General features: G+C 34.6%; 1 protein-coding gene across 1 annotated transcript in view; it reads right to left on the reverse strand.

Annotated features, from left to right (window-relative positions):
* Window positions 1-14,432, reverse strand: part of Rcd1 (Reduction in Cnn dots 1) — a 100,390-nt gene that overhangs the window by 77,528 nt on the left and 8,430 nt on the right. Inside the window, exons 2-5 of the mRNA XM_081762566.1 lie at window positions 14,210-14,296; window positions 8,837-8,983; window positions 1,923-2,053; window positions 936-1,094 (exon numbers count right to left, since the gene is read on the reverse strand). Coding sequence (XP_081618692.1) covers window positions 936-1,094; window positions 1,923-2,053; window positions 8,837-8,983; window positions 14,210-14,281 — 509 coding nt within the window. The 5' untranslated portion in view covers window positions 14,282-14,296. The remainder of the gene's footprint in view (window positions 1-935; window positions 1,095-1,922; window positions 2,054-8,836; window positions 8,984-14,209; window positions 14,297-14,432) is intronic.

Raw genomic sequence — 14,432 nt, forward strand, 5'->3', positions numbered from 1 at the left:
CTTACGAGGAAGTGATTCGGCTTCACAATAACGCTAGTCTACACGTCTCGCAGGTCACACAAAGTGTACTGGACAAGTTCAAGTGGGAGCAGCTTGAGCAATCGCCCTACTGCCCGGACATGTCGCCCTGCGACTTCCATCTGGTCCGCTAAAAGAACATCTCAAAGGGAAGTGCTTTAACAACATCGGTTAACCTTTGTAAATTAATCCTAGACTGTTTAACGTCAGAAATTGACGCAAGTTATTAATAATTACTTTAACTTGCCATTTATTGCATCCTGCTATAATTCTTCTATACAGTTTCGACAGATTACCATAGATTACCAATTAAGGTTCGAGCTTTTACTAGAAAATTATTCAAATCAAAAATGAAAGGTCACCTTGTACTTTTGTACGTACAGAATTGATTAAAAATGAGGCAACAAATTTTAGCAAACTGGAGACTCATTACTTCAGAAATCTTTGAACTAGAATACTAGAGACGAGAACTACAATAAAACTTAAAGACGAGAACTACAGTTCTTAGAGATTCACGAAGTGGAACACAGCTTAAACTTCACACTTATTGCTGTAAATTTCACTTTAACAGAATATGTGAAATAATAACTCAAGACTACATTGAGTATTAATATGCTGACGGCTATGAATATTTACTTCCTATAAGCGAAAAACATCAAAAACTAGCTTAAGACAATGAATTGAATTTCTGTTGTTTTTGAAACGTAATGAAGGAAGGCCAATCTGCCGAAATTGTACACAAAAAGTATAACACGACACAGTAAGCAAAAAGTTAAACTAATTAATCACAGACTACGTCTCTGCAATGAACCACACCACTTTCTTTCTGTATTTTAATTGCGCACGCAGCGAAAGAAGTCATAGAAACTGAGAATTACTGGGAATATAACTGAAATTTATTCTTGTACGATTCTTACCTATTAATATTTTCCTCCCAATCGTCCAGAGAATCTTCCCCTCGTTTCGAGCTGACATAGTACTCACTCTCCGTCATCAGTCCTTTCGCTTTGGTGCCTTCGTAGGGAGGTGCTTGCGCTGGAGGTACGCTTTCCACATCAATAAGATCATCTTGACCTCTGCAATATTAAAAATTTACTATGATTAATCCCATTTTCAACCAAAGCCATATAGAAATTTTCAGCTCTCTTTCCTTCTCTTTCTCACTAGTTTTCAGCACTATATTCTATGTTAAACACATCACATTCGTTCTAAACCTTCATCTACATCATTTGGATAATGGCAGGACACATATGCAGAGACTTATTGGTAGGATTTGATTTTGAATCTCGCCCCTTCTATCTCTAGAATTATGTCAAAAGAAAAATTTTCTTCCATTTCTATTTCTAATGTCATATCTTTCTCCTATCTTCGATTTCTTTAACACACCTCTCCGGTTACCTCTTCGTGCCTTTCCAAATCCCCCTTATATGCTACAATAATGGAAATAAGCTTTTTAGCTCTTCTAATCAAAAATGTTTAATTAATCTACATTTTCATGTAATCTTAGCACCTCTATAAGTCTCTACTATAACTTACATATGTTAAAAGCCAAGACGAGGCACAATTCTTGAGCTCATGAGGCACACTCGTAACATTTTATCAGCCTATAGTAAAAAACATAAATTCATCAAAATAATAAACAAGAATAACAAATTCAGAAAAATCTGTTTATTTTTTGAGAAAAGGCGAAAAGTTACGTAAGTGAAAGTGAAATGACAAGTGAAGGATTACGAAACATAAGCTCGATTGACGATTATAGGACATTTAGAACCCTAAACACAATATCTGGGCTAAAAACTTGATTACATCGCCTTATGGAAAAAGCTAATTAATGTTACGTAACTAGGTGTGGATAATTATATAGGTACATAAAGAGACCCAATGCGTATTTGTGAAATACATACCCGAAGTTCTGTGATCTTGGAACTCGATGTACGAATAACCTTTTCGCTGGTTTAGCTAAACAATTATCAGATCGACAATTCCAAGGTTTGGAATAACAATGGTCCATCATTATAAAATCTGCTTCTCTTTCCTGTAAAATAACACTCAATATTATAACATATCGCTAATAATCTTACATGAAGTACTTTAATTATAATTTCTCAAAATGTGTTCTAAGAGAATCCTCAAATATACTCATTTGATTCAATTACTTTACTTTTAAGGCTCCCCTACTCCCTATCTTTTTCTTAGATGCACTTCCACGTCACACCTCTAAAATAAGACTGTCATACTTCTAAAACGTCAATTTTACAGGTAAGTCAAAAAATATCTTTGTATCTGAAGAAACTTTATTATCTTTAATGTTTTTGGGAATTGTAACGCTATTTCAATATGTATAGTATTAATTATTGTACATAAAACCTTTCTTAAATACATACAAATTACAATTATTACACATTAAAAATTGATAACAATTAAAATCTATTCTGAGTTACGACAGCCTTATTCTGGAGGTGTGATGTTAAATATTTTAAAGCAAAAGTCAGTGAAATATATATATATATATATATATATATATATATATATATATATATATATATGGGTGAAAGCAACGTGACGTACGTAACATGTTGACTTCCTTTTCTGACTTTCTTTGAGAGTAGCGACCTTCATAGTAACGATATCGCTTTACTTCTTTTTTTATTGGACAGATAGGAAATGCAGCTTTAAGATGGTATAAAATACATATCAATCAATTACCAAAAACAAATTGCATAAATGTGCAAAACTTCGTGACGTACGCACAATGAAATGGACATTGAAGTCAGACATCCAGAAGAAAACGATAAATTCTGCTCTGCTGTTGCATGTGTATGCTCGAAGAAAATTACGTGTATAGGTGACTACTGCTATGCTATTTCTGCATTGTAACCGGAGTTTTCGATGCATCGGTATCTTAGCAAAAAAATCATAACTAGCGTGACGTACGCACATATTTCGTGACGTACGTAACAGCGTGCACTTTGACTAGAAGAAACAATTGTAGAGTGGAGACTCAAAATTGAAAGTTTCGAAGAGAAATCGATCGGAAAGCCACAGAACAAACATAAGTTACTGATATTTGTTGATGATAACGGACAGTCGTTTGGAAGTAGCAGACATCGTAAAATTCAACATAGTATGAAAAATATAAAAATGTGCATACAAATGTACAGTGTGCATTTTAATTTGTAATGTTCAAGTCCTTCAGGTACTCGTGGGCAAAAGTGTAGTGATCTCGTTTCTCACGGGGTTTGGAAGAACTTTCTGGATACGATTTCGTTCCACAGAATCAAAGTCATCTACACGTGGATGACAAAAGAATGTGTCTTTTCCCTGATCACTTTCACGCATGTATTTCACTCGGTGCATTCCATCACTTTCGACAGTAGGTATGTGTCCTACATGTTTTATGTTTCGGTCCGACTACATGCAACGTAACTTCCGACTCTGATGTCAACATTTTAGGAGGGAAGCAATTTGTCTCTGACACTTTGCGAAATATTTTTTCTCAGGTTCATCTCGATCTGAATATGTATCACTTGCACTGGTGCTGTAAATTGCAATGTGCAATTGGTACGAGTTTTTCAAGTGTTACGAGTTCGAGTCGGCACTTGTGTTTCATATATCACAACAACAAACCTTTTAGCAGGAACAACGTATCTTGCGGACTTGATTGTTTTTAGTTGCTGTAAGTTCACGTCCATGAAGTGTATAACAAAGGGAAAGTCGTAGTTGGCTATGTCTTGATGCAATATAAAAAGGTATTCAATTTGCTGGGTGTTTTCGAGAGCGACGGAATGGAAATCACTAGCGTTTTTCATTATTATTTTACCTTGAAGAACACGGAACCAAACTTCTCTTTTCACCTTTGCTCCAACTCCATCATGTGTCCATCTTCCATGATAGCTTTCGTGAAAGTTCCTTTCTGTTGGCACAATTTCATTTAGTAGCTTTAGATAGACAATGGATTTCCAGTTCCTAAAATGTTGGCTCGCTCTGCCTGTCCACTGGTGTATTTTTTAATGGACACTTCCAGCAAAATCTTAAATCATTGAAGACGGCTACTTGGAAAGTACCATTGTTTTTCGTGTCAGATATTACTCCGTAACTTCACTCTCCATTGCTGAAGTATGCTACTGTGATGTAAATAGTGACAGTAGGATCGGCTGCGTTTGACCAGTGGGTGGCCATAACTTCGTTTTGATGCTTAATTGCGTAATTTTCTGCGAAGTCTGTCTTCAAAACCACTTCATCTATATGGAGCCGTATTTTCATTTCTTCTTTGAAGGTGCTCAGCTCCTGGTTTTGTTTTCTTATGTTGTATATGTGACACCGATACAATAGTCACTGTTCCACCATTTCTGTCACATATTGGAAGTCAAAATGAACAATTTCTAGGTTGCCTCTCTTCCACTGATAAACTTCAACCAATTCCTCACGATCTTCCGGTTCACACAACAGACTTGGATGCATGTTTTACGTTCGTACATGTCATGCACTTATTCATACATATCTCACTCTCTGTATCGCATACACTTCCCTCAACAAGCACGTTCTTTGTCATGGTAGCTGATTCCATTTCACTTTGGCGCCAATCATTTTTTGAATGTTCTCACAGTATGGACAAGCAAGACAAGTGATCCTACTTAGATACAGTAATGCATTCTTTGGGGCGAAGGTTTACGAAACTAGTTTAACTCATAGGTATATTTTTGCAAATTCGGTAATGAAGAGCTGATAAGTCTCGCTGATGTAAAACATCACGAGTCTCTTTTGCATCTTTCCTTTTACCCATCATTGCTGTACATGAAAACGGTATACTCTTCCCAGGGAACATTCAGAATATATTGTCACTCTTGTAGAAATTAATTACGGTTGCTTTTGCTTTGCTTCTTAGTACGATGCTTTTACATTGTTGTGTTTTCTTTTGTGCCACACCAAACAGCTCCACTATTTTTTTAATCACTCTGAGTTTTCTTCTAGGGCTACTGGGGAGGGTTTTTCTCGCTCTTTGCACTGATTTTGCTAACGATGCAGCATTCTGATAGCCCATACTCGATCCAGATAGGACAGATTCTTCTCGGTTCCTTTCGCTCCGGACTTCTGCATGCGTATTTTTGTCTGTCGACGCACTTTTTGCCTTCGATGCTTACATTGTCTTTCGGTACTGCTGCATTCTACGCTTTTCTTTCTCACGATTTTCTGCTTTTTCTTCTTCACTTAACTTCTCTAGAGTTTTCCATTGTGGACTTCTGGGGCTAACCGATGCCATATTTATATATGGAAGTTGCAGAAAAGAAATGAGAATGATGCACTTTCAACACACACCATAACTGAAATCAACGCTAAGACAATCCTGTCTCTAATGAACACACAGCAGTCGATGCAATGCTCCCATTTGTACTAACAATACTACTCGATTCAGGAACAATTAATATATATTGTTTCCAATGCTAAAGAAGGCTAGTATCAGGCATGACTAGACATTATTTGCCGTGACCTACGTAACAAATACCGTTATGTTACGTACGTCACGCATTCAGTTCGTTGGTCACGCACTTTATTGGCTAATCAGATGTCACAAAGATTTGCGGTAAATTCCTACTGTTAGAAGGTATGTTCTATTTGAATAATTTAAGAAACGAAAGTTGTCCACGCGCTTTTCATTGTACAGGAAAAACTTAACCCTCTTTTCCGTGACGTACATAACATAACACCACGGGTCTTCTCGATTTCACTGCTACTAGCGATGCCTACCCACACAGAGCTGATAATTTCTGTTTTGGCCTGGAAGATAACGTTCCATAGACGACATTTCTATGAAGAATGGTGAAAGTATTTCACAGATGCTCAGTGGAACAATAACTAAACTATGCACTCCCCTTTCATTTCAGAACAGCACATTAATACACTTTCTGTTACAAAGAAGCTGATTACTTTACAATAAACAACAATTTCATAACAAATTCTGCAAACCATGTAACTACACTTCATTCTCTTTCTATTGATGTATAGCATGTTATGGTGGAAGCATTATGGTTTTTGCCCTTCAATCTCCTGAATTGTTTGCTTTTACCCATATATATAAAACTACTTTATTACTGCAGGCATATCTGCCAGATGTAAATTAATTGTAAAATTTGTAGCTTTATGAAACTTAATATTATTTTTAATAAAATTAACTGTTCGTATGTTTGAGACCACCCTTCTATTTCTAGTCTTTGGAAACAATAAATTCAGGTCTGAATTTCAACTCGATAATGGGAAGTTGCAACTTCTATTAACGTTTTCGTTCCGACATATTGTATATATTGTTTAATTATTGTCTTCAAATTTCTACTAAACCATTCCTTATCTATCGAAGACCAATCTTTGAGTTTTACTTTTGTTCAAAGTAAAATTCTTGAACCTGTATTTGTTTCTTTTAAACGCTTCGACCATCTGAACTACTTCCGGGAAAAGTTACAATAAGTCAGTTCATTCCCTAGTCATATCTATATATCTATCAGCAAGAATTCCTCCCCTTTTGATTCTTCACAATTAATTTTCTGAAGAAAAACAGTATTTTTACAAGAGAAAGCTTATTTTAATTTAGTTTATCTAAAATTCCCTGCACAACTATACTTTTCGGTATTATGGGAGTAGAATTACCACGTAAAAAAGAATGTAGGACTCGATAGACCGAAAAGAAGAAACCGAAAATAAATGGGGTGAGACTATCCCTATATTTACCACTATGTAAGGTATCTTTACTGTATGGACAACGCGTAACAAAACAATCCTATCAAATATCATAATCACCTACTTAAAGAAATATCATTTGATAATAATAATAATAATAATAATAATAATAATAATAATAATAAATCAACAGTTTATGAAATATAATGTGGTTGTCAAGTTAATTAGATATAATAATATTAATCCCTTCTTCCCATAAGCTTGAAGAAATCTTTTACCTCAGATAGAACACTTTAACCTGGCATAAGGAGAACACGCGTCAAGCCTGAATCCCTAAAAATAAACCCACAAAACACGGATCCCTTCTATAGTCGACGAAGGGCATACCACGCAATATATCAATACCTCGTGAATTAGTAGGGAAAGACTGATGATTCTTTCTACCAAAAGAATCCAAAGATCAAAGGAAAGGTGCCCCAATGGATGTTCTTTAAAACTGGAAAGCTTTACCAAAGTTTTATGAACATCAACAATCTTAACTTTTTTGGAAAAGAGAAAAATCTGGACGCGAACATGCAGAAACTGAGGGAAGCCCACGATTTCCTAGATAACTTCTAGGGAAATAAGATGTACACAGGTGGAAATTCTTTGAGAATCACTATGTTGACTTGAAGAACAATCCTAATTTTCCAATTCTCATCAGGGAGAGCAGCGGAATTCAAGCAAAGATGTTTGCCAGATCTGAGCGAGACGAAGAGGGCTGCGTAGTTTTGAAAAATTTGTAACCTGAAAAAAATAGCCATTGTCTTTGTCAGGTTTCTAGCTTTTGTGTTTTCAGCTGTTGTGTTGTATAGTTTCTCCATGTAAATATCAATAAATTCTAACACGTGCTTTGAAAAAAAAATGTGCTGATAGTGCAAAAAAAAACTTTAAATTGTTGTTCACATTATTATGTTCATCACCATAACGCAGAATTGCAACAAAAAATAGAAAGTTTTAGCTTTTTTTAATATTAAAAGTTCGTGTAACAGAACAATTCAGGGACGCTACACTTGATATTCTTCACTTCCACGTCTCCATTGTACAAAGTGTTTTACATTGCTTTGCACTGACAGTAAGCTTATTTCTTTAATTTCTCTAGGTTTTTATTACTTTTTATCATAATGATAACGACCATGGCCAAGCATTCACGAGCAGAAAATAGTCAATGAATGTACATAAATTAAAACTAAGAACGAATGATATGATTAAAACAACTCCCGAGCGTGCATTCATATCATCTGGTGATCAATTTATTTCCTTACGAAAATAAAAAGAAAGAAAATTAGAAGAGATAACGTTTACATATTGTTTCTAAGGAGAAAAACTAATGTTCAAACCAATTTTCAATAAAGTCAATCGACAATGCTTTTTGTACAGCTTGGTCAAAAAATGCATGTCACCAGATACAATTCTCTCGTTTAATACGTTTAACATGCGTCGTGTCTTACATTATATTTTATTCGAGTCTAGTAAAGAAAAAGGAGGACAAAAAAGAGTTTATCCGCCAATCTAAACGAAAGTTATCAGTAACAATTAGCATAAGAGAGAAGCAACCTTCCAAACTATTCATTCACAACAGATGTTCATCATCATTTAATTCCGCATGTATAAACAATAATATGATTCAAATTTGTGACGACAGAAAATTTAAACTTTTATATTACAACGATTACAAAGAAAAATGAAATGAAATCTTTGAGTTTTACATACCACGGATATGCAGGTTAGGCTAAAGGAGACGGTGATGATGAGTAATGAATGAAATGGTGGAATGAAGAAAGTGAGAGGAAACGGGAGAACCCCGAGGAAACGCACGCACACGGTGTTTGTCCACCACAAAGTTCACAAGGCGGGGGCTGGGATCGAACCCGGGATCCCAAGCACCAGAGATGAACGCTCTACCACTGAGCCATCGCGGCCTCTACAACGATTACATGGCAATTATAATCAAAGAGGGAAAAACGAAGAAACAGAATGAAAGAATGACAGACTAGGGAAAATACATTCCATGAATGACTGGCGAAAAGAAGTCTTTCAATTTGACAGACGTAAAGATTTGAAATGATTATCTTTGAAGTATATACAACATTGTACTGAAAACACTTACTTGGCCTGCCAACTGATGTAAATAGCTGGTCAGCTTTCCTCCATTGTCGTCTCCACTGTCACTAGTTCCACTTGGACTTGGCAAATTTGACATTGCGGCAGAAGTCATAGTAAGCTGGCTCATCAGCGGAGAAGGAGGTGAAGATGCCTAAACAATTATTATCGACAATGTAAATGGTAACACACAGCACAATTTACTTAAAACACAGCAGTAGTTTGAGTAGGAATGTATTAGACCATATAAACTATTAACATTTAACGACAAATAATCTTAACACACCAACAATTATATCAACACACTAGTGTTATTCGTATGTTACAAATGATTATTTTGAATTCTATTGATCCTTATATTATTATGGGGACATGAATAATTTTACACAATATATTAATATACGTATATTCATTTCTTATTATGTCTGTACACAATGCAAACTTATAGATACATTTATTCATTACTGTAGACATCGGATGTCTGTGAGATTATCAACGAACACTATAAAACTGATTTTCCGGAAAGAATGTCATACATCGTCACCTTATTAAGTGTCAACAAGCCCCAAGCGATTCAATCTATACAAAATAAACGCAATTACGTCAGTAACTAACCCTCTATATTCATCTTATGTTTTAAAGAAATAGTTAATAAGCTCCCTGGGACAACCCAAAAAAAGTATCTAAGATTTTAAAAAAATATGAAGGCTTGGGTATAACGTATGTTTTCACCATATCTCTATTACCAATGGATGAGGCAAGTAATTTTGTCACTTTCGGTGACAAAAGTGCAAGTCCCAAAAGTCGCATGGCCAGCTCCAAACAGTGTGGCTGCTGGGTAAAGATAGCACAGGCTGGGTATAGTTCGCGTTTGTTTTCATGTAGTATGTTTACTTACCTATTTAGTTTTTAAAGTTTCTTGTTTTAGAAATTCACACAAAAATTATAATTTTTTCTTTCACTTTAATGTCTATGGAAACACAAAACATATGTGTTGTTACGTTCTATGTGTAGCCCATTTCTTTGGATCCACCGGAAATAAATGATGTCAGAAGTGTTGATGGAAGCACGCCATGCTTAACCCATATCTATAATAACGACTTTTAACTATTACCATATGACTGGATATCAAATGCAGAAAGTGATCGACTGGACAGCGATCTATCCTGTTCTCCGCTTGAGTTACTCTGCCCTCCCGCACACCAGACATACATTTTCTCATTTGAATGTGGTATTCTGTATATACCAATAATTAAGCGTTGGAAAAACGAAAGAGAGAAAGAAACAGTTATTGCTTTCATTTCTCAAATATAATACAAGTAAACTTAAGAATATTTTGAAAATCAAAAGATTTTGCCTTATCTTTGCTACATTTTCTGAATAACATTATATAATTAATTGCTTAAATCTTTTTTACCTTTACCACCTATTCTCTTCCTACTTATCTGCTAGCTAATAAAGGAGCTGAAGGCAACAAATCCAATTAACTAGAGAATACAGCCGTAGAGAGAAAAATGTGAAGAACTTTTGATTCTGAAAAATGTCTACCCACATAAGGTCGTAAACAATAATGTTACTAATCACATTTTAAAAAATAATAATTTGCTATTGTCAAAAAGTAGATCGAGATTTCAATGCTCTCTCATTGATACAATTTCAGTACTTTCTAATGTTTAAGAACTAATTTGTAAACGAAAACCGAATTACAGCAATGCATTCATCTTTTTGTACTTTTATCTCTTAACGCTATGAACATTAATATATGATACGCATGTAGATAATTCCTTCCTAAAGATGTATTACTGAATTAGTTATTACGTTCTTACTTCATTACTTTCGTAGTTTGCAATACTGCAGACAGACAGTTTATTATATAAATAACTAGTGTTATAGTACTACTATACAAGGTGGGTTTCTTAAATTGACGCGTAATTTCTAAACTAATAGATAAAAACGACTAGCATTGTGTACAAAACGAATATCAACAACACGAAATCGAATCACAGTTTGAAATACTAAAGTATGAATATTGTTGCTAATTCAACATAAAGTTATATTTTTCAAATGCCACTACGTGAGTTTATAACATATTTCAATAAATGAAAAACATATTAAACGAAAGCTTACAATAATACATTTATTATTTAATGCTGTCAATTAAAAACTCTACAGCATCACAAACTTCCGAATGTTGGAAGCCTACATCATACACCAGCACAGCTGGGACGGACACGGAAAATGCACATCGAAAGTACCATACCACTGGTATGATATGACGTATTTCGAATAAGTGGAAACTAAGTTACAAAGGCTTGAAACTTAATTTTATTTCGAGAGGTTTGATTCCGAAAAAAAAAATGCTTTGATAAGTGTCATATCTAAGTACTTTTATGGTTTGCAGTGGACGAATAAATCATTTTCCGTTTATATTAATTTGATATGTCAAACCATACAGGAAATATGATAAACATTGGTAAATTGTTGATTGATTGATTTTGAGTTTAACGTCCCTTTTCAGCAGCGAGGCTATATGAGACGTGCACCTACTGATTAACGTGGAATTCGAACCACATGAGCTCCCGCCGGGAAACATTGGTAAAATTGACAACACTGATTAATATTATGTATTTGGGAGAACTTGCTCTAATTACAGCTACCAAAAGCTATTGTTATAATGTTATAAAAGCAAAGGAAAATTATCATTTTAAACATTTTTCATAATATGACATTTTAAGAAGTGTTGATACCTATACCAATATTTATCACATCTCAGGAATGGTTTAATATTGAGATAATAAATTGCTGTAAACGGAAAAATGATTAGTTTGTCTGTTGAGAATCATGTAAGTTTTTATATATGATACTTATTTAAGCATTTTTTCGAGATAAAAGCCTTTCGAAAAATATCAATTTTTCAATCCCTTGTAACTTCATTCGAAACATGTCTTATCATGATGATGGTATCCAACGCTAAGGTACTTTGAATGTGAATAGCCCATTCGCCTTATGCTGTTAGTGTGATAGAGGCTTCCCAAATTTGGAAGCTTGTGATACATATAGATATAAAATATGTAATAATCTATATATATCATTGGAAAATGAATTGACTTGAGCACAATCTATTTAGAAATCAGTTAACTACAATTTTTTACCACTAAAGTATGCATATCGAAGTATTAAAAGATTATTCTTATCAAAGACGTATAATGGAAACGATGTATAGGCATTAATAGGTTACAAATTATTTCTTAGATAAAGAAACGCTGTCAGTAGTTTATCAAGTCACATGCGAATGTAAGGAACATAATGACAAATATCAAAACCATGGTAAAAACACATCTAAGAGCTTCAAGAACTATTCAGACCGTTATATCTGGCCTTTCCAAACATTTATTGTAGGTAAAAATCTGCTTATGATTACTGACACAGAAATTTTCCACTATTCTAAATCTTATAACGTAAGAAGTACTTACGAAGGTCACTACATGCGTGCAATTAACAATTTACTATTACAAATAGCAACGCTTTTTATACTTTGAAATTTGGACCATACATAATGTACAGTCTTCTTCAACGAAATCTAGCCATTCGCCACTCTTTTAAAAATACACATTCTAGCTACAGGATATAGAAGTTTTAATAATTTAACTTGAAATAAAGATACTACATAACCGAAGATGATTCACATCCGTTTAATGCCTGAGCGTGTACATGCACACAGATCGGCGTACTCTGAAGTAGTAAGTGTTTATTGTTCTCACTTATTGAAAAACACTAATCGATGAAGTAATGTCAGCAGTAAACCCAGGAGAAGTCTAGAGCCACACACCCGTCGATTAAGTTCAGCACTTGATCCTTGACGAATAAATGAAAACCAAAAGGATTTTATTAGACGTGATATAAAAGGTCCTCCTAAAATATCACAGGAAAAGATCCAGAATGTAAAGGACCCATGCTGACTTCTCCCAATAAGTCACTACACTGACTTTCACAGGAATCAGAGTTGTTCAAAACACATTTGTCCTTGTGCTGCGAAAAACATGAAGCTGTAGTTGTACCTATCTCTGGTCCACGAATACAAATAGACCCACTAACAGACGAAATGGTACACTGCAAAGGGTTTTAGACATTCCTTCAGGAAAATTTAGGTATTCTAGACATTTGGTTCTCGACGAGGTGCAGTTCTACTTGTTGAGATGCGCTTCTTCTAAAAATTCCCTATCTGATTATGTGAAAATCCCAACGCGATATATCAAGAACCTCTTTATTCCGAGAAAACTTGCATGGGTTGTGTCGGCAACGAATAATTAATTCAATCTTCTTCGATACAACCATCACAACTGCACATAAGGAAATCAACATCTTCGTAAATCAACTGGAAGACGAAGAACTCCCCTCTGGACATTTCGAGTATGATGGAGCGACATTCCACGTTACAATGGGTGAAATTTATTCCTTTGGTGACCACGTACAGTGGACGTCCCAAACTAAATGTGCGCTGGGTTTCATATAGGCTCGATGTGTAAACGGTAACCACTTCTGGGACACGTTCTGATATAATCACACTTCGTTACAATCCTTTACTTAGTGTCAAGATTGTCAGAGAATGTCGGCTTCGGCAGCGAGTGGATCATCCTCTATATGTACTACAGAGATGCATACTTTCGACATGAAATTCATTCTTGATTTTATCTTCTATCTCACCCATCATATTTCAAGAAGAAGAAGAGACAGTACCTATCCCGAGAAAGTGGGAATCATGATAATATAGAGACATCCAGTTGAACTCTACGGTCAAATAAAAACTAGTAAGCAGCTCTTTCAAGCGCAACAATGACATCATGAGAACACTTAGCTCTGTCTCATACACACTATTGATAAACAGGAGTTTCAGTTTTCAAGTTTCGTTTAAGTAATTATAGCAAACACCAAAACAGCATCCCTAATAGCGCATTTGTTTTCTTATACCTTGCCTTACGAGTGGATAAATTAATCAACCTTAAGATGAACCGAAAACCGGCGCTAAGGGTAAAACTATACATATATATATAAAGAACGTTTACGTTTTAATTAAACTTGTAACGAAAGTAACACCTTCAAACTTAGTAACCCAGATTAAAACAATATTGCGAATGACATAAGGATTGCTTCTGGGATTGACTTATTCCTATCAACAACAGTTAATAACATATGCTGGCCCAATTATCGACGCTATCTTAACACACTAAATTATTTTATTTCATTTAAAAACTTGGCCATATTTTTTCTGAATAACCTGGAAAGATTAATAAAATACATAATCAAAATCTTGTAATTTCAAATCGAAATGACTTTTTCTATTACCTGATCTTTTGATATATATATATATATTTTAACTTACTGGAGAAGAAGCAGGTGCCGTAGATAGAAGCATCTTCATCAATCTGTCTTTCCCATGCCATTGATCACTCATTTTAGTAGAAATCTTCTGTAAAACCAAAAACGATTATTGCTATGATTAAAAAAGTTAGTCATGCAACGATCTTTTATTTAGTTTATCTACTAAAATTTACTTTTGGAATCTATTTTGTCAAATTAGTGCTACAATGTTTTTATAATTTCAT

This window comes from Thermobia domestica, chromosome 1 (assembly GCF_964235325.1).
Source record: "Thermobia domestica chromosome 1, izTheDome1.hap1.1, whole genome shotgun sequence".
Lineage (NCBI taxonomy): Eukaryota > Metazoa > Arthropoda > Insecta > Zygentoma > Lepismatidae > Thermobia > Thermobia domestica.